Here is a 25,138-nt window from a genome sequence, read left to right on the forward strand (position 1 = left end):
CTTGCCATAATATGGACTTGGTCTTTTAGCAAATATGGCTATCTTCTGTATACCCCCCTACCTTGTCACAACACAACTGATTGGCTCAAACGCATTAAGAAGGAAATCAATTCCTAAATTAACTTTTAAGAAGGCACACCTGTTAATTGAAATACATTCCAGGTGACTACCTCATGAAGATGGTTGAGGTAATGCCAAGCTGTCATTAAGGCAAAGGGTGAATATTTGAAGAATCTCAAATATAATATATATTTGGATTTGTTTAACACTTTTTTGGTTAATACATGATTCCATATGTGTTATTTCATAGTTTGGATGTCTTCACTATTATTCTACATTGTAAAAAATCATAAAAATAAAGAAAAACCCTTGAATGAGTAGGTGTGTCCAGACTTTTGACTGGTAGTGTACAGTGAGGGAAAAAAGTATTTAATCCCCTGCTGATTTTGTATGTTTGCCCACTGACAAAGACATGATCAGTCTATCATTTTAATGGTAGGTTTATTTGAACAGTGAGAGACAGAATAACAATAAAAAATCCAGAAAAACGCATGTCAAAAATGTTATAAATTGATTTGCATTTTAATGAGGGAAATAAGTATTTGACCCCTCTGCAAAACATGACTTAGTACTTGCTGGCAAAACCCTTGTTGGCAATCACAGAGGTCAGACGTTTCTTGTAGTTGGCCACCAGGTTTGCACACATCTCAGGAGGGATTTTGTCCCACTCCTCTTTGCAGATCTTCTCCTAGTCATTAAGGTTTCGAGGCTGACGTTTGGCAACTCAAACCTTCAGCTCCCTCTACAGATTTTCTATGGGATTAAGGTCTGGAGACTGGCTAGGCCACTCCAGGACCTTAATGTGCTTCTTCTTGAGCCACTCCTTTGTTGCCTTGGGCGTGTGTTTTGGGTCATTGTCATGCTGGAATACCCATCCACGACCCATTTTCAATGCCCTGCTGAGGGAAGGAGGTTCTCACCCAAGATTTGACAGTACATGGCCCCGTCCAGCGTCCCTTTGATGCGGTGAAGTTGTCCTGTCCCCTTAGCAGAAAAATACCCCCAAAGCATAATGTTTCCACCTCCATGTTTGACGGTGGGGATGGTGTTCTTGGGGTCATAAGCAGCATTCCTCCTCCTCCAAACACGGCGAGTTGAGTTGATGCCAAAGAGCTCCATTTTTGTCTCATCTGACCACATCACCCAGTTCTCCTCTGAATCATTCAGATGTTCATTGGCAAACTTCCAACGGGCCTGTATATGTGCTTTCTTGAGCAGGGGGACCTTGCGGGCGCTGCAGGATTTCAGTCCTTCACGGCGTAGTGTGTTACCAATTGTTTTCTTGGTGACTATGGTCCCAGCTGCCTTGATATCATTGACAAGATCCTCCCGTGTAGTTCTGGGCTGATTCCTCACCGTTCTCATGATCATTGCAACTCCACGAGGTGAGATCTTGCATGGAGCCCCAGGCCGAGGGAGATTGACAGTTATTTTGTGTTTCTTCCATTTGCGAATAATCGCACCAACTGTTGTCACCTTCTCACCAAGCTGCTTGGCGATGGTCTTGTAGCCCTTTCCATTTTTGTTGTTGTTATTCTGTCTCTCACTGTTCAAATAAACCTACCATTAAAATGATAGACTGATCATTTCTTTGTCAGTGGGCAAACGTACAAAATCAGCAGGGGATCAAATACTTTTTTCCCTCACTGTATATGTACTTTATTTTTACTGCAACTTTAGGCAAAGTGCAGAAATGTATTCGTGCCAATCTACATTATATCCACAGACCGGGTGGTGCACCAGGAACTTCAGGTAGCTAGCAACCAAGCGGTTGTGAGTTCAAATCCCAAGCGAGGTTGAGTCCAAGTAATAAGCATACAGCAGCATACTGTCCATTAACACCTGAATTTAGGTGTAAGTAGTTGTATATTTAGCATATTTTCACTGCAACTAGACAACAACCTCCAGGGGATCATGACATAACGTTCTAAAAAAGTCCAGTTGGGACGTCTCTGGAACAAACTAGACAAAACCTGCAGGGGACCATGACTGTTTAAATTGAATTAATGTAAATTATGCATTTAAAAATAAAATATTCTTGAGACACCTGGGTTTTCACGTGCTCAAATGTTGTCACGTGTAGTGTCATGGTATCACATGTTGAAATGTGGCATCCCCATGTTGTCACATTTATTTCACATGAGATCATGTTCTCACGTTCTCACGTTGTCACATGTGTAGTTTTGTGTTATCACATGTTGCTTCACATGGCACATGTTATCACATTAACTTCACATCAAATCACGTGATCACATGTGAAATTAATGTGGTCTATCCATAATGGTAGGCAGCAATTTTCAAGTCTTGCCATTGCTTTTCAAGCAGATTTAAATCAAAACTGTAACTTGGACACTCAGGAACATTCACTGTCTTCTTGGCAAGCAACTCCTTGTGTTGTTTGGTCTTGTGTTGTGGTTATTGTCCTGCTGAAAGGTGAATTCCTCTCCCGGTCTCTGGTTTAAAGCAGACTGAAGCATGTTTTCTTCTAGGATTTTGCCTGTGCTTAGCTCCATCCCATTTATTTATATCCTGAAAAACTCCCCAGTATTTGCCGATGTCAAGCATACCCATGCAATTATGCAGCCACCACAATGCTTACAAATAAGGAGGCAGTTACTCAGTGATTTGCCCCAAACATAAGGCTTTGCATTTAGGCCAAAAATGTAATTCCTTTGTTTGTTTTTTCAGCATTACCTTAGTGCCTTGTTGCATACAATATGCATATTCTGTATATTTGTATTCTTTTCACTCATTATTGTGGAGTCACAACAATGTTGTTGATCCATCCTCAGTTTTCTCCCATCACAGCCATTGAACTCTGTGGCTGTTTTAAAATCACCAATGGCCTCATGGTAACATCCCTGAGCAGTTTAATTCCTGTCCAGCAGCTCAGTTCAGAAGGACGACTATTTTTGATGTGTCTGGGTGGTTTAATACATAATCCACAGCATAATTATTAACTTGACCATGTTTAAAGAGATATTCCATTTCTGATTTGTTATTGTTGCCCATCTACCAATCACTAACCGTCTTTATGAGGCTTTTGAAAAGCTCCCTGGTCTTTGTAGTTGAATCTGTGCTCAAAATGCAATACTTGACTGAGGGACCTTACAGATGTTGTACGTATAGGGGACAGAGGAAGGGTTAGTAGTAAAAAAAATAATGTCAACCCCTATTATTTCACACAGACTGAGGCCATGTAATTTATTATGTGATTTATTAAGCCACATTCTACTCCTGAACTAATTTAGGCTTGCCTAAACAAAGGGGTTGAATACTTATGCAACGACTATATTTAGTTATGATTTTCTTTATTTATATATTTTAAAATATAAACATCTTCCACTTTGACATTAGAGTATTTTGTGTTGATTGTTGACAAAACATTTAAACTAAATCAATTTTAATCCAACTTTGTAACACAATAAAATGTGAAGAAATATAAAGGGTCTGAATACTTTTGCAAGGCACTGTATGTAACAAGAGAGCAATCGAAATTGGACAGAAGTCGAGTTTCGAAAGCAGTTGTAAGAGTTTTTTGGTTTATAGTATGTACAAGGGTCCTTCAGATAGGAAAGGGGGCGATAGAGGCGGTCTGTGGTTGGCAAACTACTTTTAATGAACTCATATGGAGGAATACTTCATTGGGATCATATATTTTGAATACTGCATTAATAACATTAAGAGGATGGTAAATCTATCAGGGCTTTGGTCGAAGAGGTCTAGCAGCAAAATCAGTTTCCCAAATAGCGACCAATTCCTACCAATGTACTTGGTCTTGGCTTAAGACTGTACCGAGTTATGGCAAAAAAAAGTGGGTCACCAAATACCCCAACACACTTCAGGTGGATCAAGGGCATGGCACAATACAGGATCAGAAACCATTGGTTTGGAAACCTCTTCGGTATCTCAGATAGTGCTCTCACTGTCCCTGTCCAGATCATCTTTGTTCTTAAAGATGCTGACCATGGCATGTCCATTGGGATTGTTGTTCCCGTTGGCCTCGAGGGCTGTAGCCTTGGCCTGGCTTCGCAGTACCAACTTCTTCTGCCGATTGGACAGCTGCCGGTACAGCACCCCCCACAGCAGGTAGGCCAGGCCGTATAGACCATAGATCAGACCCAGGAACGTTATTCTACAGGGGAGAGAAGGGACAGAGGTTATAACAAAGTCCATCAATCCATTCATCCATCCATCCATTTATCAGTTGAGTTCAGTTGACTGTACCTGAATGCATGTGAGTCGTAGAGTCTGCATGCTCCTTGACCCCCACATCGCTTTAAACCCCACTTCAGACATGTCCTGTCAATCAACGCTCCGAAGTATATAGGGGGAGGGATTCCACCTGCAAACACAAGTTACTGAAGTGTTTTACTTTCTCAAGTTCCTTAACCATAGACATTGAAGGAAAATATAACATTTTGAGAATGTTCCACAAGGTTCTAAGATTGTTCATACCCTCCACAAACTCATCTTACTTACCCAGAGTTCTGACTATCAATGTCTGCATGCCAAGAGCCAGTGATTTTAAATCGGGGTGTATAGATCTGAAACAAAACAAAAGCAACACATTGAGGGTAAACAAAGCTTGCAAACAAAATCAATACAAAAGTGATTCCAATCACAGGTGGGCATTCCAGTGGAGTAAATGTAATTGCGAAAATATACTTAAGTATCAAAAGTAAAAGTAAATGTATAAATCATTTCAAATTCCTTATATTAAGCAAACCAGAAGGCACCATTTTATTTTTTTAATTATTATTTACGGATCGCCAGGGGCACACTCCAACACTCAGACTTAATTTACAAATGAAACATTTGTGTTTAGTGAGTCTGCCAGATCAGAGGCACTAGGGATGACCAGGGATGTTCTCTTAATAAGTGTAAATTGGACCATTTTCCTGTCCTGCTAACGAGTACTTTTGGGTGTCAGGGAAAATGTATGGAGTAAAAAGTACATTATTTTCATCAGGAATGTAGTGAAGTAAAAGTAACATTTCTCAAATATAAATAGTAAAGTAAAGTACAGATACCACAAAAACTACTTAAGTAGTACTTTAAAGTATTTTTGCTTTAGTACTTTACACCACTGCACTAAACACAAATGCTTCATTTGAAAAAAAAATCTGTAAATAAAATAATAAAAATATATTGTGCCGTCTGGTTTGCTTAATATAAGGAATTTGAAATGATTTATACTTTTACTTTTTATACTTAAGTATATTTTACCAATTACATTTACTTTTGATTCTTAAGTATATTTCAAACCAAATATTTTTAGACTTTTACTCAAGTAATATTTTACTGGGTGACTTTCACTTTTACTTGAGTCATTTTCTATTAAGGTATCTTTACTTTTACTCAAGTATGACAATTGGGTACTGTTTCCACCACTGGACAGTTCCATCCATCCTATTGTCTTGTTTTACCTGAGCAGGACGATATATCCAGATGTGCCCCCACAGGCAGAGACGAAGGCCCCCAGGACAGAGACAGCCATGTAGAACTTAAACATCCTGTCACAGTCACTCTTCCTGGGGCACTGGCCCAAGATGGCTGACATGTTGGTTGGAAGAGCCAACATTTGCCCCTTCAGCTCCCCCATACATGTGCAGTTATGGAACTCCTGTGGAACAGAGGGAGAAGATGGAGAAACAGTGACTTTAAATTAATCAAAGTTGGTTATGGGTTCGACCCACAGGGTGTGCAGGTTTTTGCTCCTGCCCAGTACTAACACACCTGATTGTGTGGTATAGTATATCACATTCAGAAGTGTTCACTGGAGTTCAACACTCATATGTTATCCTTATGGAAACACATAGTGTTCCTAAAGAGAGTATTGTGTCATAAAAGTGAGATGTACTGTATGTGTAAATGAACAAGGTAGGAGGAGTTGAGAGTAACTAAGAACACATTTAGACATTTAGTCATGAGATGTCTCACCATCTCCTTGCCTACGCCCGTGGAGGTCTGGCAGCCAGCTAGACAGGGGGTGGCGTAGGTCATGCCATTGCTGGCACACACAGGGTCCCAGTGTTTCAGGGAACAGGAGCAGCCCATGTTACACTGAGACAGCAAGCTCTCCGGCTGGTAAGACACCTCTGGAGCCCTGGGAGACAAAGGTAACAATATAGCTATGAGTCAAAAGCGTGAAAATGTATTGTGTTAATTGTTGATACGGCAGTGCATAGATAATGAAGACAATGAAGGCAAAGATCAAAGTTTGTATTTTGTTATCTTATATTATCTAATTCAGTAGCAATTACAATAGCAATAGTCAAGCAAAATCAAATTTTGTAGCAATCAAAATAGAATATTTGATGAAGCACACTCACACTGTGCTTTAGGCCTTCTCTTAGAATCAGTGTATAAACAGTAAGTCTCTAGCTATTACAATATTTCTACTAAATCATTTACTCTATTCATGCAATATGAACTAGAGTACATGTATTTACCCTTGGTAGAACAACACTGTAGGCAGTATTGGATGAGCAGGCGGCAGAAGGAGAGGAACTAACCTTAACTATAACCCTTAACCCAACATTACTGTATTTACAGTGCTTTCAGAAAGTATTCATACCCCTTGACTTATTCCACATTTTGTTGTTACACAGCCTGAATTCAAAATGGATGAAATATATTTGTTCTACTCACAATACTCCATAATGACAAAGTGAAAACATGTTTTTAGACATTCTTGCAAATTTATTGAAAATGAAATATCTAATTTACATAAGTATTCACACCAGGTCAATACTTTGTAGATGCCTCTTTGGCAGCAATTACAGCTGTGAGTCTTGCTGGGTAAGTCTCTAAGAGCTTTCCACACCTGGATTGTGCAACATTTGCCCATTATTCTTTTCACGCTCTTTCAAATTGGTTGTTGATCATTGCTAGACAACCATTTCCGGGTCTTGCCACTCGAGAACATTCACTGTCTTCTTGGTAAGCAACTCCAGTGTAGATTTGGCCTTATGTTTTAGGTTATTGTCCTGCTGAAGGGTGAATTCATCTCTCAGTGTCTGGTGGAAAGCAGACTGAACCCGGTTTTCCTCTAAGATTTTGCCTGTGCTTAGCGCCATTCCGTTTCTTTTTTATCCTGAAAAACTCCCCAGCTCTTAACAATTTCTAGCATAACCATAACATGATGCAGCCACCACTATGCTTGAAAATGTGGAGAGTGGTACTCAGTGATGTGTTTTATTGGATTTGCCCCAAACATAACACTTCATATTTAGGACAAAGAGTGAATTGCTTTGCCAATTTCTTTGCAGTATTACTTTAGTGCCTTGTTGCAAACAGGATGCATGTTTTTGAATATTTGTATTCTCTACAGGCTTCCTTCTTTTCACTCTGTCAATTAGGTTAGTATTATGGAGGTGGTACGATGTTGTTGATCCATCCTCAGTTTTCTCCTATCACAGCCATAAATTCTGTAACTGTTTTAAAGTCACAATTGTCTCATGGTGAAATCCCTGAGAGGTTTCCTTCCTCTCCGGCAACTGTTAGGAAGAACACCTGGGTCTTTGTAGTGACTGGGTGTGTTGATACACCATCCAAAGTGTAATTAATAACTTCACCAAGGGATATTCAATGTCTGCTTTTTTATGTTTACCCATCTACCAATAGGTGCCCTTCTTTGCGAGGCATTGGAAAAACCTCCCTGGTCTTTGTGATTGAATCTGTGTTTGAAATTCACTGCTGGACTGAGGGATCTTACAGATAATTGTATGTGTGGGGTACACGGATGAGGTAATCATTCAAAAATCATCTTAAACACTATTATTGCACACAGAGTCCATGCAACTTCTGTTGACTTGTTAAGCAAATTTGTACTCCTGAACAAATTTAGGCTTGTCATAAAAAAGGGGTAGAATAGTTATTGACTCAAGACATTTCTGCTTTTCGTTTTTTGTAAACATTTTGAAAAACATAATTCCACTTTGACAATATAGGGTATTGTGTGTAGGCCAGTGACAAAAAAATCTCTATTTGATCCATTTTAAATTCAGGCTGTAACACAACAAAATGTGGAAAAAGTCAAGGGGTGTGAATACTTTCTGATGGCACTAGCATATTATGAACTACAGTGCTTACCCTTTATAGGTCATGGTGAGGCCAGCCACCTCTGAGTTGTCACACTGTAGGAAGTACTGGATGAGCAGGAGGCAGAAGGAGAGGAAGGAGGAGATGATGGAGAGTCGGGCTGCTCCCAGAATACTCAGCTTGAACCGCTTCATCACATAGCCTCCCACGATGATCCCAATTGCCACCGCAGGCAGGTTCATCGAACCTGGCCAGAGACAGACAAGTCAAGTTTGTAGTGCATTTGCCATGCATCACATTTTACAACCACATACATTACAAACATTAAACACAAAAGGCTAAATTGAAAGATTTGTAATGACTGTCAGGAAAGTAGTAGAATATATTCAGTTAGGAAGCATTGATGGATACATGTGTATCAGCATGATTTATAATGTCTAGCATGTGTACAACTAATGCATAGCAGAGTATTGTAAACACACTAATGTTACTGCTGAGAGTATAAGTTGTGTGGGAAAGGTGTTGCATGACAGTCATGTACAGTATGAACGAGATACTCGTGGTGGTGAGTAATCAGGCTAGCTACTGTACTATCTAATAACAGTTCAGAGTGCTCTTTCAGTTTAAAGTTGCCACCCGCACACGCGCACACACACAAACACACACACTTGTAGTCATGTATACCTCAGTCACATGTTCTTTCAATGACAACATTGCTTCGGCTTTCTTCTGAGTGAAGGAGAGAGAAGGAGAGAGAAAGTGTACGTGTGTGCCTCCTGCACTGTAGCCTACCAATCAAGAAGATTGCCCTGGAGGGAGACTGCCCGTAGACCTGCTCCATGAACTTGGGTTTGAAGGTGATCATCCCTATGAAGCCGTTAAATGCCACCACAGATGTCAGGATGATCAGCAGGTAAACTTTGTTGCTGAACAGTCTTTTCAGGGACGGCCCAAAATCTGGAAATAACAAGAAATAATACAATTCAGAAAGCATCCAGAAAGGCATATTCTAATATTCAATAGCGTCAAAATAGTTGGCAGGAAAATCTAATGTTTTTTGGGTGTATCATGCTTTAACAATACATTGACCACTCTAGGATAATTTCATAGATAAGGTATCCACCATATAAATGAAATGTGGCCAATGGAATGTGGTATTTGTAATAATTTGGCTGCAGTCAGAGTCTGTACTGTCGCAAGTAGTAGCCAAAGTATAAGTGACCAGCACTAAGGTGTCTGTCTTGAGCAACGCTTGGTCCTATATTAGTGCTGAAATGGGGTCAGGGGTTGGGGGTCTGTTAAGGGTCAGTGGCCAGACTCTGGGTCAGGTCTGTCAAGGCTGAAATGTTCATCAATGATTGAGGACACTGCAAGAATTCTACATCCCCAGTTCCATTAGTCACTAGCCTCTTTCCCCAGCACCTAACAACTCTGTGATCACAGATTTGAACGTATTGGACAGATGAAGGTTGGTTAGCAGAAACTCAACTTTGGGCAAAGTGGAGCCATTACTATTTCCAACACCTATCCTACCCTCTCTGAAGCTAGGTGAAAGGGCTAGGAATCTAAATGGAACCAATCCCACAATACCTTTAGCCATGGCAGCCATGGTGACAGGCTTTGGTGCATCCTCCTCAGTATTGTCCTCTGGTAGGAAACTGCCCTGCTCCTGCTCCTCCTCTGGGGTGTCAGATGAGCTCTTGGCCTGTATGTCATCCTTCTGTTTCTTTTTGCTGGGGCTCTTGCCCTGTTTAGGCAGAGTATTGGGGAGGAACCAAAATGGAATCCCAGCCAGGAGCATCAGGAAGCCAGATACCAGGAAGCCTAACCACCAGGCCCCCACCCAGCGAGAGTCCTTGTGGTTGATGGAGATGCTCTCTGTGGGTGGGAGAGAGATAAAGATGTGGGTGAATATGAGGGTGAACATGGTCAATTGATCAGACATTCCCTTAAAATAACTAACTGGGCTGCTGAATTTATAGTGCATATTCCATTATAATCTCAAATAAAATCAATAATATCAATGTTATCAAGTAATGATAAAAATGTGTAGAATCAGTTATATGGCTCAATCAGCTCTACAGAAATCCCTGGTAATCTTATCTCTCTAAGGAACATCATTACTAATGTTTGTACACAACAAATTCTCCAGTTGAATAAACTCTGTGTTACATTTAACACTGTTCCAGTGTCTATACGGGTCCACAATTTCAGTGTTAAATTTGCTTAGTGTAAAGCCTTATTTGTATGTTTCCCAGTGTGCCTTTTGATTTAATTGTAGAGTTATCACCGATGACTGTATTTGTTAGTGACAGAGACATGGTTGTTACATTCATTCTGTAGCTCAGCTGGTAGAGCATGGCGCTTGTAACGCCAAGGTAGTGGGTTCGATCCCCGGGACCACCCATACACAAAAATGTATGCACGCATGACTGTAAGTCGCTTTGGATAAAAGCGTCTGCTAAATGGCATATTATTATTATTATTATTATTCATTTTCAATCCTGTGGCCTTCACCAAGTGAGATCCTAAGTAAATATTTTTTAATTAAAATGTAATTCTTTAAGACAATACAATACACACACTGAGTGTACAAAACATTAAGAACGCCTTCATAATATTAAGTTTCATACTGTTCCAGATACTTTTGTATATACAGTGCATTCAGAAACTATTCAGACCCCTTCCCTTTTTCCACATTTGTGACCCGTTTCAGGAAACAAGGCATATGTCGCGGGTCACTAATTCGCAGGAGAGCCGTTTGAATGTAAAAAATGTTTTTACATCAAAATGAGTTTTTTGGCAGAAATCCCTTCTCGAACATGTGAACTTTCATGTGCCTTAATAACAAACTTGTATGGCATCTGTAAATACAATTACAATTGTTAAATTACGAGCCTAGTTGGTTTAGCCAAAGAAAAAGACAGCAAATCTCCCGCTAGCCATGATTGGCTGAGATAATGAGTGGGCTGGACATGCCAAGAGATGTGTTTGGATTGGTCTGCCATATATCACGCTTCTGTCTATTTGAGCTGGTCAGTATGTCTAGGTAATCCGGTCTAATGCGGCTTTAATTATTTTTTATTGTGTATTAAAACTGCATAAGTGTTACTCTCCACTTTCTGGAGGACCGAGTTTTGAAATCAGTGGAATTCGAGTATGATAGCTAAGGAGATGGAGAAAACACCTCCGGATTACATCTTCAAACTAAGGGCAACCTTGTATCTGACAGATTTCTAATTTTGACAGAAAGAGCAATTTGCTTGGCTAGCTATAGTCTAATGTTAGCTAGCTAACATTGAACCTGGTTGGTTAGCTACCTGCAGATTCATGCAGGGTAGTAATGTCATGAGTTCTGACAATGGTTCATTGTTTACCTAGCTAGCTAACTAATGTCAGCTGGCTGGCTCGCTAGCTAACGTTACGTGTATGACCTTATTATTCGTACCTCAGAGACATTTGCTTAGCTAGCTATAGCTAATGTTAGCTAACATTGAACCTGGTTGGTTAGCTACCTGCAGATTCATGCAGGGTAGTAACGTCATGAGTTGTGATTATGGTTAATTGTTAACCTAGCTAGCTAGCTACATGTCTTAACAAAAGACTCCACTATGCAAGTAACCATTTCAGGTGTGTTCGTAAATTCAGTCTGGCCATTACTCCGATATCAGAGCACTCTCGTCTGAGTGTGCCAGAGCGCAGAATAACTGATGAATTTACGAATGCTCAACACCCGTTGAATATGACCGGTGTCAGTAAACGTCAGCAAAAGTGTAATTAAATTGTTGCCAACAGCACAGTTACAGTCAACAACACTCTGGATAAAAAAAATATATTATGCACTCACTAACTGTAAGTCGCTCTGGATAAGAGCGTCTGCTAAATGACTAAAATGTAAAATGTAAATAACATGAAAACAGCCTAACCAGCTCTGCTAGGTTGAGTAAAATGGTCAGAGTGGGGTGTTCTCTCATTATGTTTCTGGAAGTAGCTAGCAAGCTAGCCAATGTTAGCCAGAATGCCATTGTGAGGTCAGAATGTTCGGATCAAACCTACTCATCGGCCAGAGCGTCCGGTGTGCGCTCTAAACGCTCCGAGAGCGACACGTTTTGAATTTACGAACTGACAATCTGACAGCACAGTTGCAGTCACCAACGCTCTGGATAACATAACATCCTAACCAGCTCTGCTAGGGCGAATAATGTTCAGTGAGCTGTTCTGTCATTTGTGTCTGGAAGTAGCTAGCAAGTTAGCTTGGGCGCTTGACTTCTGTTGTTAGTACAGAATGCTCGGATCAACCCTTAAAGAGATGGGTGGGGCTAAAGCTTAAGAGGGTGTGAACGATGTTGAATGGGTGTTGACAAAGAAGGGCTCTCCAGTAGTAGTACCAAAAGATTCAAAGGCCATTTTCTCAAACGTGAGTTTACAAGTTTATCATCTTTCAAAGAAAAATTACTTTCTCATTGTTCCTCAACTGTAGTGTATGATATACCATTTTGTAGCTCTGAGTCTCTACTTTTATCCAATGTAAAAAACACAATTTCAAATTTGTATACATAACACCGATTTGAGCCGGTCGGTCACATTTTGCCTTACATAAGTATTCAGACCCTTTGCTATGAGACTCGAAATTGAGTTCAGGTGCATCCGGTTTCAATTGATCATCCTTGAGATGTTTTTACAACTTGATTGGACTCCACCTGTGGTAAATTCAATTGATTGGACATGATTTGGAAAGGCACACACCTGTCTATATAAAGGTCCCACAGTTGACACTGCATGTCAGAGCAAACACCAAGCCGTGAGGTCGAAGGAATTGTCCGTAGAGCTCCGAGACAGGATAGTGTCGAGGCACAGATCTGGGGAAGTGTACCAAAAAATGTCTGCAGCATGGAAGGTCCCGAAGAACACAGCGGCCTCAATCATTCTTAAATGGAAGACTTTTGGAACCACCAAAAAAACCACCTAAAGCTGGCCGCATGGCCAAACTGAGCAATCGGGGGAGAAAGGCCATGGTCAAGGAGGTGACCAAGAACCCGATGGTCACTCTGACAGAGCTCCAGAGTTCTTCTGCAGAGATGGGAGAACCTTCCAGAAAGACAATCATCTTTGCAGCACTCCACCAATCAGGCCTTTATGGTAGAGTGGCCAGACAGAAGCCACTCTTCAGTATAAGGCAAATGACAGCCCACTTGGAATTTGCCAAAAGGCACCTAAAGGACTCTCAGACCATAAGAAACAAGATTCTCTGGGCTGATGAAACCAAGATTGAACTCTTTGGCCTGAATGCTAAGCGTCACGTCTGGAGGAAACCTGGCACCATCCCTACAGTGAAGCATGGTGGTGGCAGCATCATGCCGTGGGGATGTTTTTCAGCGGAAGGGACTGGGAGACTAGTCAGGATCGAGGGAAAGATGAACGGAGCAAAGTACAGAGAGATCCTTGATGAGGACCTAAGACTGGGGGAAAAGGTTCACCTTCCAACAGGACAACAACCGTAAGCACACAGCCAAGACAACGCAGGAGTGGCTTCGGGATAAGTCTCTGAATGTCCATGAGTGGCCCAGCCAGAGCCCAGACTTTAACCCGATCGAACATCTCTTGAGAGACCCGAAAATAGCTGTGCAGAGACGCTCCACATCCAACCTGACAGATCTTGAGAGGATCTGTAGAGAAGAATGGGAGAAACTCCTCAAATACAGGTGTGGCAATCTTGTAGCGTCATACCCAAGAATACTTGAGGCTGTAATCACTACCAAAGGTGCTTCAACAAAGTACTGAGTGAAGGGTCTGAATACTTATGTACAGTACCAGTCAAAAGTTTGGACACACCTAGTCATTCAAGGGTTTTTCTTTATTTTTACTATTTTCTACATTGTAGAATAATAGTGAAGACATCAAAACTATGAAATAACACATATGGAATCATGTAGTAACCAAAAAAGTGTTAAACAAATCCAAATATATTTGATATTTTAGATTCTTAAAAGTAGCCACCCTTTGCCTTGATGACAGCTTTGCACACTCTTGGCATTCGCCCAATCAGCTTCATGAGGAATGCTTTTCCAACAGTCTTGAAGGAATTCCTACATATGCTGAGCACTTGTTGGCTGCTTTTCCTTCACTGCGGTCCAACTCATCCCAAACCATCTGAATTGGGTTGAGGTCGGGTGATTGTGGAGGCTAGGTCATCTGATGCAGCACTCCATCACTCTCCTTTGTCAAATAGCCCTTACACAGCCTGGAGGTGTGTTTTGGGTCATTGTCCTGTGAAAAACAAATGATAGTCCCACTAAGCGCAAACCAGATGGGATGGCGTATCGCTGCAGAACGCTCTGGTAGCCATGCTGGTTAAGTGTGCCTTGAATTCTAAATAAAATCACTGACAGTGTCACCAGCAAAGCACCCACACACCTCCTCCTCCATGCTTCACGGTGGGAACCACACATGCAGAGATCATCCGTTCACCTACTCTGCGTCTCACAAAGACACAGCGGTTGGAACCAAAAATCTCAAATTTGGACTCATCAGACCAAAGGACCGATTTCCTTCAGTCTAATGTCCATTGCTCATGTTTCTTGGCCCAAGCAAGTCTCTTCGTATTATTGGTGTCCTTTAGTAGTGGTTTCTTTGCAGCAATTCGACCATGAAGGCCTGATTCCTGCAGTCTCTTCTGAACAGTTGATGTTGAGATGTGTCTGTTACTTGGACTCTGTGAAGCATTTATTTGGGCTGCAATTTCTGAGGCTGGTAACTCTAATGAATGTATCCTCTGCAGCAGAGGTAACTCTGGGTATTCCTTTCATGCGGTGGTCCTCACGAGAGCCAGTTTCATCATAGCGCTTGATGGTTTTTGCGACTGCACTTGAAGAAACTTTCAAAGTTCTTGAAATGTTCTGTATTGACTGACCTTCATGTCTTAAAGTAATTATGGACTGTCGTTTCTCTTTGCTTATTTGAGCTGTTCTTTTTTTTCTTTTGTTTTTTTGTGTGTATTTAAAAAATAAAAATAAAAAAAATAATAATAATAATATATATATATTTGAGCTGTTCTTTCCATAATATGGACTAATATTGTCTTTTACCAAACAGGGCTATCTTCTCTATACCATCCCTACCTTGTCACAACACAACTGATTGGCTAAAACGCATTTAGAAGGAAAGAAATTCCACAAATGAACTTTTAACAAGGCACACCTGTTAATTGAAATGCATTCCAGGTGATTACCTCATGAAGCTAGTTGTAAGAATGCCAAGAGTGTGCAAAGCTGTCATCATGCAAAAGGTGGCTACTTTGAGCAATCTCAAATATAAAATATATTTTGATTTGTTAAAAAAATGTTGGTTACTACATGATTCCATATGTGTTATTTCATAGTTCACTATTATTCTACAATGTGTTAAATAATAAAAATAAAGAAAAACCCTGGAATGAGTAGGTGTGTCCAAACTTTTGACTGGTACTGTAAATGTGATCAGTTTTTTATTTTTAATTAATGTGGAAACATTTCTAGAAACCTGTTTTTGGTTTGTCATTATGGGGTATTGTGAGTAGATTGATTAGGAAAAATAACTAGTTAATCCATTTTAGAATAAGGTTGTAACATAACAAAATGTGGAAAAAGTCAAGGGTTCTGAATACTTTCCGAAGGCACTGTAAAGTGCACGTGGACACCCCTTCAAATTCGGCTATTACAGCCACACCCGTTGCTGACAGGTGTATAAAATCGAGCACATAGCCATGCAATCGCCATAGACAAACATTGGCAGTAGAATGGCCTTACTGAAGAGCTCAGTGACTTTCAACGTGACACCGTCATAGGATGCCACCTTTACAACAAGCAGATCATCAAATTTCTGCCCTGCTAGAGCTGAGACGTTCAACTGTAAGTGCTGTTATTATGAAGTGGAAACATCTAGGAGCAAAAACGTCTAATCCGCGAAGTGGTAGGCCGCACAAGCTCACAGAACGGGACCGGCGAGTGCTGAAGCGCGAAGCGTGTAAAAATCGTCTGTCCTCGGTTGCAACACTCACTACCGAGTTCCAAACTGCCTCTGGAAGTAACGTCAGCACAATAACTGTTCGTCGGGAGCTTCATGGGTTTCCATGGCCAAGCAGCCGCACACAAGTCTAAGATCACCACGCGAAATGCCAAGCGTCGGCTGGAGTGGTGTAAAGCTCACCGCCATTGGACTCTGGAACGGTGGAAACGCGTTCTCTGGAGTGATGAATCATGCTTCTCCATCTGGCAGTCCAACGGACGAATCTGGGTGTGGCGGATGACAGAAGAACGCTACCTGCCCGAATGCATAGTGCCAACTGTGAAGTTTGATGGAGGAGGAATAATGGTCTGGGGCTGTTTTTCATGGTTTGGGTTAGGCCCCTTAGTTCCAGTGAAGGAAATCTTAACGCTACAGCACACAATTACATTCTAGACGATTCTGTACTTCCAACTTTGTGGCAACAGTTTGGGGAAGGCCCTTTCCTGTTTCAGCATGGCAATGCCCCGTGCACAAAGCGAGGTCCATACAGAAATGGTTTGTCAAGATCGGTGTGGAAGAACTTGAGTGGCCTGCACAGAGTCCTGACCTCAACCCCGACGAACACCTTTGGGATGAATTGGAACGCAGACTCGAGCCAGGCCTAATCGCCCAACATCAGTGCCCGACCTCACTAATGCTCTTGTGGCTGAATGGAAGAAAGTCCACGCAGCAATGTTACAACATCTAGTGGAAAGCCTTCCCAGAAGAGTGGAGGCTGTTATAGCAGCAAAGGGGTGACCAACTCCATATTAATGCCTATGATTGTGGAATGAGATGTTCGACGACCAGTTGTCCACATACTTTTGGTCATGTAGTGTAGATAGGCTAATTCCTCTCTTAATGAAAACAGATTTAAATGTTTCTTGTTTTAGAAATGACCTTCAGCACCCAGCAGGTGCCAACCAATAAACCGAGATGACCCAACCCGTCTGCAAACAGACCATACACAAACAACTATCCTCTCACATGATTTAGCAACACCCACTTGCTGAGGATTATTTCTGTCTGTAAAACTCATTCTGAGTGGGTGGGTCTGGTTGCCAAGTAGGTGGGCTTATGCCCTCCCAGGCCAACCCATGGCTTCACCCCTGCCCAGTAATGTGAAATCCATAGATTAGGGCCTCATGAATTTCTTTCAATTGACTGATTTCTTTATATGAACTGTAACTCAGTAAAATCTTAGAAATTGTACGTGTGTCGTTTATATTTTTGTTGAAGACACATATTAGTAACACATATTCCGCCATAAATACAATATTGATTTGCACATATAAATACAACACAGCTTACATAAAATAGACAATGTATGATTTGTTAATTCAAGGGTCGGTTACCTAAATCCACAGAGCCAATGTCCACATAGATCTTGGCACAGAAGGAGCCAAACATGAAGCCAAATACGGGCCCCAGGATGCCAACAGTCTGTAAACACGCTGAGGCAGAGGAGACAGAGAGAGTTGGTCAGATACAGTTCAAGCAGCAAGCAAAAGAAAATACAATAGATTTAACTGAAGTCACTTCAGTTGTTTGGCCACATTCGTTTGCCATATGGTTTGCCATAGCTGATACATCTAAATCAGCTACTGATATTTGTAGGATAGTGTAAGGGATCGGGGGTTGGCTGGGTCTAGACAGAGTCTGACACTTCCCCGATCTACAGAGAGGGGGAGTCATCAGACTCGATCTGGTTCACCTGAGTTCTGAGCACACCTGTCAGTAATTAGTGTAGGATTTAAGGTGTGCTCAGAAGCTCAGTTGGCGCGAGGTATTGTTCCTTTGTGACTTGCTAAGCGTTTTGTTCAGAGAGAGAGAGAGAGAGAGAGAGAGAGAGAGAGAGAGAGAGAGAGAGAGAGAGAGAGAGAGAGAGAGAGAGAGAGAGAGAGAGAGAGAGAGAGAGAGAGAGAGAGAGAGAGAGAGAGAGAGATGTTTTGATTACCCGTGTACCCGACCTGTGCCTCGTTGTTTGACTCCCCGAATTGCTTAATCCTCTGCTTGTCTATCCCAGTGATTACCGTCCTCTGATCCTGTGCCTGTGCCCTCGACTACGACTAAGCCCGCTCCCTTGGTACCTCTGCCTGTCTCTGCCTGACCCGGTTTTGACCACAGCCCGCCCGACCACGATTAAGCTATTCCCTTGTCTGTACTCTAATAAAGCATCGCTATTCTGCGATTGGATCTTACCACTCTGTCCGAGTATTCATTACAGATAGCAGATTTTGATATGGAATGCCTGAAGAGGTTGTTTCTAACCAAGGTTTACATGATTTGCCAGACTAAAATACAGTTTGATACAAATCAAGTAACAACAGCTCACATTTTTATGTGGTAGGTGTTGGGTGAAGTTGCCAAGTTGCAGATCTTGGGTCAGTTTTGCATTTCCCTCACTAATGGTTAAGCTTAGAATTGAGGAGGGGAATCCTAGACCTACGCCTTGGGGAAACTTCAACCGGGAGCGATGTGGTATGGAAGAGGTTGAAGAGATACAGTATTTACTATCCAATGTTGATATGGTACAGCTGACAGTTTTTTTTTTACTAACCAAGGTAGATGGCAGTGTTCTCCTTTCGGGCGTAGTCGTCCAGATAGGATACTCCTAAAGGCATGACAGGCGTCTCTCCAATCCCACGCAGCATGTTACCCAGGAATACATAGATCCACATGGACGAGCCTGCCTCCTTCTCACATGCTGTGGGAACACAATTTCTGCTTAGAACACCATTTCTTAATCCTGGTCCTGGGGACCCATTTTTGTTTTTGCCCTATTAATAAGGCACTTGATTCAACTAATCCACTCAACAATCCTTTGATTTAAATCAGATGTGTTAGGGCTAGGACAAAAACAAAAAAGTACAACATTTTGGGTTCTTAGGACCAGGATTTGGGAAAATAATTGCTTATACAACTAGGATAGGATAGGATCAACTTTTCTGGAATGGAATTAATGGAACGGAGTCAAACGTACTTTCCATTGTTTGATACCGTTCCATTGATTCCATTCCATTTATTCCATTGAGCCCGTCCTCCTACTAGCCTCATCTGGTTTGCCGGTAATACTTTATCTACACTTGAATTCATAGGAATCATTTATTGAACAAGGTTCCCAGATGCAGCCAGACTGATGCTGCAGTGATGGTGATTGACTCGTTACCTGCTTTACTCGCAGCTGTAGCCTGATCATTTATGACCAGATGACTTGTGTTGGCCAGACAAGGCAGAATGCTCTCTGTAGTGTTTTCCTCAAGTATATGTGACAGGGTTGTTTCATATACGTACCTGCATGGGAAAGAAATTAAATGTATCTTTCCTCTATAAAGTGGGACAGTAGTTGTGAGAAGTTCTGAGAAGCCACATATCCCTTCTTTATACCCAAGCATTTCTTTGTTGTTTTTTGTACGACTTCTTCAGAAGTGTTAAGATTTTCTTTCAATTCTTTATCGTCATGCCTTATGTTTACTTACATGTACACTACCGTTCAAAAGTTTTGGGTCACTTAGAAATGTCCTTGCAATTTTATTGTCCATTAAAATAACATCAAATTGATATGAAATACAGTGTAGACATTGTTAATGTTGTAAATGGCTATTGTAGCTGGAAACGGCAGATTTTTTATGGAATATCTACATAGGCGTACAGAGGCCCATTATCAGCAACCATCAGTCCTGTGTTCCAATGGCATGTTGTTTTTGCGAATCCAAATGTATCATTGTAAAAGGCTAATTGATCATTAGAAAACCCTTTTTCAATTATGTTAGCACAGCTGAAAACTGTTGTGCTGATTAAAGAAGCAATAAAACTGGCCTTCTTGAGACTAGTTGAGTATCTGGAGCATCAGCAATTGTGGGTTCGATAAAGGCTCAAAATGGCCAGAAACAAATAACTTTCTTCTGAAACTCGTCAGTCTATTCTTGTTCCGAGAAATGAAGGCTATTTCATTCGAGAAATTGCCAAGAAACTGAAGATCTCGTACAACGCTGTGTACTACTCCCTTCACGGAACAGCGCAAACTGTCACTAACCAGAATAGAAAGAGGAGTGGGAGGCCCCGGTGCACAACTGAGCAAGAGGACAAATACATTAGAGTGTCTAGTTTGAGAAACAGACGCCTCACAGGTCCTCAACTGGCAGCTTCATTAAATAGTACACGCAAAAAACCAGTCTCAACGTCAACAGTGAAGAGGCGACTCCGGGATGCTGACCTTCTAGGCAGAGTTGCAAGGACATTTCTAAGTGACCCCAAACTTTTGAACGTAGTGTATATACTATTAACATATATACACAGTCTATAGATAGTCAATAAACCAAATAAGAGGTAGACTTACTTTCCCTGGAAGAAGTGTGGCAGAGCGGTGAGGAAGGCCCCAGCAGCCATGATGAGACAGCCAATCCCTATCAGTCTGGGCCTGTGGAGCTTCGCCCCAAAGTAACTCACAAATGCTATCACCAGCAGGTTACCTGGTAGGAGAGAGAAGAGACAACCATGGTATAATCAATGAGTAATGTTTATGGAGATAAAGTTAAAAGGCAAAACCTCACAGGGCACGGGCTTTTATTGTTCAGAATCAAATAAACCCTTATACTTCTTTGATTATATATCTGAAAGGATTGTGAGAAAATTCCACCTAGCCCATCACAGTGCTTTAACTTTCAACCTTATTTGTCCCAGAGGAATTTTGGTTGTGCAGCAAGACCACACATAAAAAGACCCAAAATAGGTGGAGCCCTATACAGTGGGGAAGAAAAGTATTTAGTCAGCCACCAATTGTACAAGTTCTCCCACTTAAAAAGATGAGAGAGGCCTGTAATTTTCATCATAGGTACACGTCAACTATGACAGACAAATTTAGAAAAAAAAATCCAGAAAATCACATTGTAGGATTATTAATGAATTTATTTGCAAATTATGGTGGAAAATAAGTATTTGGTCACCTACAAACAAGCAAGATTTCTGGCTCTCACAGACCTGTAACTTCTTCTTTAAGAGGCTCCTCTGTCCTCCACTCGTTACCTGTATTAATGGCACCTGTTTGAACTTGTTATCAGTATAAAAGACACCTGTCCACAACCTCAAACAGTCACACTCCAAACTCCACTATGGCCAAGACCAAAGAGCTGTCAAAGGACACCAGAAACAAAATTGTAGACCTGCACCAGGCTGGGAAGACTGAATCTGCAATAGGTAAGCAGCTTGGTTTGAATAAATCAACTGTGGGAGCAATTATTAGGAAATGGAAGACATACAAGACCACTGATAATCTCCCTCGATATGGGGCTGCACGCAAGATCTCACCCCGTGGGGTCAAAATGATCACAAGAACGGTGAGCAAAAATCCCACAACCACACGGGGGGACCTAGTGAATGACCTGCAGAGAGCTGGGACCCAAGTAACAAAGCCGACCATCAGTAACACACTACGCCGCCAGGGACTCAAATCCTGCAGTGCCAGACGTGTCCCCCTGCTTAAGCCAGTACATGTCCAGGCACGTCTGAAGTTTGCTAGAGTGCATTTGGATGATCCAGAAGAGGATTGGGAGAATGTCATATGGTCAGATGAAACCAAAATAGAACTTTTTGGTAAAAACTCAACTCGTCGTGTTTGGAGGACAAAGAATGCTGAGTTGCATCCAAAGAACACCATACCTACTGTGAAGCATGGGGGTGGAAACATCATGCTTTGGGGCTGTTTTTCTGCAAAGGGACCAGGACGACTGATCCGTGTAAAGGAAAGAATGAATGGGGCCATGTATCGTGAGATTTTGAGTGAAAACCTCCTTCCATCAGCAAGGGCATTGAAGATGAAACGTGGCTGGGTCTTTCAGCATGACAATGATCCCAAACACACCGCCCGGGCAACGAAGGAGTGGCTTCGTAAGAAGCATTTCAAGGTCCTGGAGTGACCTAGCCAGTCTCCAGATCTCAACCCCATAGAAAATCTTTGGAGGGAGTTGAAAGTCCGTGTTGCCCAGCGACAGCCCCAAAACATCACTGCTCTAGAGGAGATCTGCATGGAGGAATGGGCCAAAATACCATCAACAGTGTGTTGAAAACCTTGTGAAGACTTACAGAAAACGTTTGACCTGTGTCATTGCCAACAAAGGGTATATAACAACGTATTGAGAAACTTTTGTTATTGACCAAATACTTATTTTCCACCATAATTTGCAAATTAATTCATAAAAAATCCTACAATGTGATTTTCTGGAAAAAAAATTCTCATTTTGTCTGTCATAGTTGACGTGTACCTATGATGAAAATGACAGGCCTCTCTCATCTTTTTAAGTGGGAGAACTTGCACAATTGGTGGCTGACTAAATACTTTTTTCCCCCACTGTATCTGTACTGCTTACACACTTTCAGATGTTCAGGACAAGTATCTCGGGCTAAGGGCGAGGGGTTGATGTCCTCTTAAAGAACAATAAACATCATCTATTGATTTCGGGGACTGGGCAAATACGGCCTTAGGACTAGGTATTTAGGAAATTAGGATTTAGGTCTACCCATCTCAAAGCTGCCATCGATGAATCCTATGAGAGAGCTGGGGATGTCGAAGCGTCTCTCTATCTGGGTGATAGAGCTCTTCATGTAGCTTCCCCCGAAGGCTTTGGCGAAGCACACAAAGGACAGGGAAACCAGGAACAGCTGTGAAAATAAACACAAAGCAGAGTTAGATGAAGGCAATGTCCCTACAGTCTAGATGTTGATCTGAGGCCAGATTTGTGTTTCCCAGATTATTGGGGTTTGGGAAGGGTAAACTGATATCCTAAAACTACCCAGAGCACACAAAACAACTTTGAAGGGTCAGAAAAACATGAGTTTGGTTTGTTTGACATCACTTCAGCTGTCCTACATTCAGTTGACTGTTTGATTTCATTTGATTTAATCAGACAGAACATCTACTGTAGTTCAAGACAATCCTAAATCAACGAGTGATACCCAGACACAGAAAACCAGACTCTGACCCATTTGGAATAGGTGTTTTCATCCAGCCATGTGCTCATGTCGCCTGAGTTATGGAGTCATAACAGACAAAGTAAAAGGTTATCGACCATCATAACAGTCAGTTCTAGGGAATCATTTGTGTACGCATCTATAAGTGAATGTATGTGTGTATACAGTATGTATGGCTGAATAAATACAAACGCTGTGTTTCAACCAAATGTTTAGGTTGAAAAACTGCTTTGTCATTTTACAGGTCTGGCTGTTGGATGACACAGCAAAACATGTAACTCTTGTATCTGCCCCCTCCTCTCCACCCCTCCTACTTACTAACCTATTTCCCTATTTGGCCTCCCTCCCTTCAGTCCCTTCATTTCAGATATAGTTAAGAGTTTGTTTGCTCTTTTATTAGTCAATCTGCCATTGGTGTTTTTTGTAAAAGACTGAACCTGAGCTGTAAACAGAATACACAATTAAAGAGCTGTCGGTAAAGGTCTGGGTCAGAGGCTATCCATTAACTACGTTTACACAATCACCTTTATCCCATTTGCAATAGTCAACGGCAGCAAATATAAAAGCCAGGCTGTTATGTAAAAATCTTCCCAGCTTGAAATAGTTCCCAATCGTTCTGATCGTGTTCTGATTGTGACGTCATGCTGTAAAGTTTCACAAAGTTAGAACATTTTCCCTGTTCAATAATTGCATGCACATCTCTTTATGTGGATGGCTGAGCTCGTGCGGATGCCTCCTTCTCACACCCTCCCTAGACCTCGAAAAACTATTCTGTGGGCAGTTAAGTTCTCCTTGCAAGTTCGGTTTGGACCACTATTAAGTTCCAAATGTTTCTTTCTCAGTACATCTAATTTGACTGTTTCTCTACATCATCTACTAGGAGGCATACGTCCTTACTACCCAGAAAACCCTGAAGATTAAATGAGTGCCAACTAGTTACCATCACAGAGAGTCAGGGTGATGATATTAGGAATTAAAACACTGACCTTCAGTTTGGAGCAGCAAGGCTCCCGGGGTGCCTTAGTTTCAACACTCATGATGACCTCCGCAGTTGACACAGGTAAATGTAGAATGAACCAGCGGACCTACAGACAGATGGCAAGATCTGGGGTTGACTACTGTGATTATCAAAACCTTCTGGAGAACCTAATTTTCTTAGGTACAGCAAATCATTGCAGCTATGCAGGTTAAGCATTACATAATAATTCTATCCTCCTGTTGCTCTAGTCATTATACCAATTATCAATCAAATCAGTCAACATACTGTGCACAACACACACTATCTAGCACAATGAATGTTGTGAAATACAATATATTGATAAAAAAAATACGAAAATACCTGTTTTTACCAGTGCAGCAGCAGAGGTCCCACAAGGAGATGGAGAGATGTGTTAGAGTGGCAGAGGATTTCACTGACAGGACTTTGGTCGAAGAGCAAACCTTTATCTCAGAGGCATTATAACACAGGGAGTTTGGATCCTGGATGTTGATTGGCTGAAACTATAACATCCATTCTACAGTAATCAGTAACCCGCAGGACACCACTTATGTGAACTATTTGATCATGTCAACATGCAGGTCGTCCCCTAAAAAAACATGAGTGTCCATGAGAGAGGTAGGACCCAATCATAGGAATCCTAGAGCAGAGAGTCCACAAGGTTCACGGAATACTATGGCACAGACGCAAAACACATAGACATAAACACGCTCACACATTTACACACACACACAACTGCTGTCCTCATGGAGAGAACATCATATGAGAGACTCCATGATACACTGTAAATCCTCTTCTTGAGTCCTACTACTAAAAACAGTGTATTTTACAAGCCTGTCATGTGTAGAATTAAAGTATTAATCTTCTACAGACATGCAGTGATTAAGGTCCATTTTCCTCCCTCATGAAACTCAGGAATGTTTTTATAAAGCAGGGTGTAGCCATGCCAGTTCAAAGTCTTCCAGGTCTTTGATATAGAGTTTCAAACAATGTCGCTCTCCCATAACTGCGGATGGGACAGGAGGCTGTGGAACAATGGTTCTCAAC

The 25,138-nt window shown here is 41.5% G+C and overlaps 1 protein-coding gene across 2 annotated transcripts; it reads right to left on the reverse strand.

Annotated features, from left to right (window-relative positions):
* Window positions 1–3,656: 3,656 nt before the first annotated feature.
* Window positions 3,657–24,539, reverse strand: LOC121554833 (solute carrier organic anion transporter family member 1C1). Of its 2 annotated transcripts, none has more exons than XM_041868517.1 (15): window positions 24,434–24,539; window positions 24,081–24,179; window positions 22,644–22,785; window positions 20,468–20,600; window positions 19,298–19,422; window positions 18,689–18,835; window positions 17,484–17,582; window positions 9,697–9,984; window positions 8,899–9,063; window positions 8,158–8,353; window positions 6,004–6,169; window positions 5,490–5,686; window positions 4,543–4,607; window positions 4,288–4,405; window positions 3,657–4,195 (listed from the first exon to the last, which is right to left on the reverse strand). In XM_041868517.1, the coding sequence occupies exons 2-15, from the start codon at window positions 24,129–24,131 to the stop codon at window positions 3,970–3,972; spliced, it is 2,118 nt and encodes a 705-aa protein (XP_041724451.1). In that variant the 5' UTR covers window positions 24,132–24,179; window positions 24,434–24,539; the 3' UTR covers window positions 3,657–3,969. The 2 variants fall into 2 exon arrangements, with proteins under 2 accessions (XP_041724451.1, XP_041724452.1); XM_041868518.2 differs by having other exon boundaries at window positions 24,444–24,519.
* Window positions 24,540–25,138: the final 599 nt, after the last annotated feature.

Source organism: Coregonus clupeaformis, chromosome 40, assembly GCF_020615455.1.
Source record: "Coregonus clupeaformis isolate EN_2021a chromosome 40, ASM2061545v1, whole genome shotgun sequence".
NCBI lineage: Eukaryota > Metazoa > Chordata > Actinopteri > Salmoniformes > Salmonidae > Coregonus > Coregonus clupeaformis.

Bases quoted from the DNA above. Each gene is read 5' to 3' on its own strand.
- LOC121554833 (XM_041868517.1), bottom strand. From the start codon at position 24,131: ATGAGTGTTGAAACTAAGGCACCCCGGGAGCCTTGCTGCTCCAAACTG. The intron at 9,064-9,696 runs GTATTGTGGGAT...TGTTATTTCCAG, and splicing joins CATGGCTGCCATGGCTAAAG to ATTTTGGGCCGTCCCTGAAA. The intron at 5,687-6,003 runs GTGAGACATCTC...TCTGTTCCACAG, and splicing joins CGGGCGTAGGCAAGGAGATG to GAGTTCCATAACTGCACATG.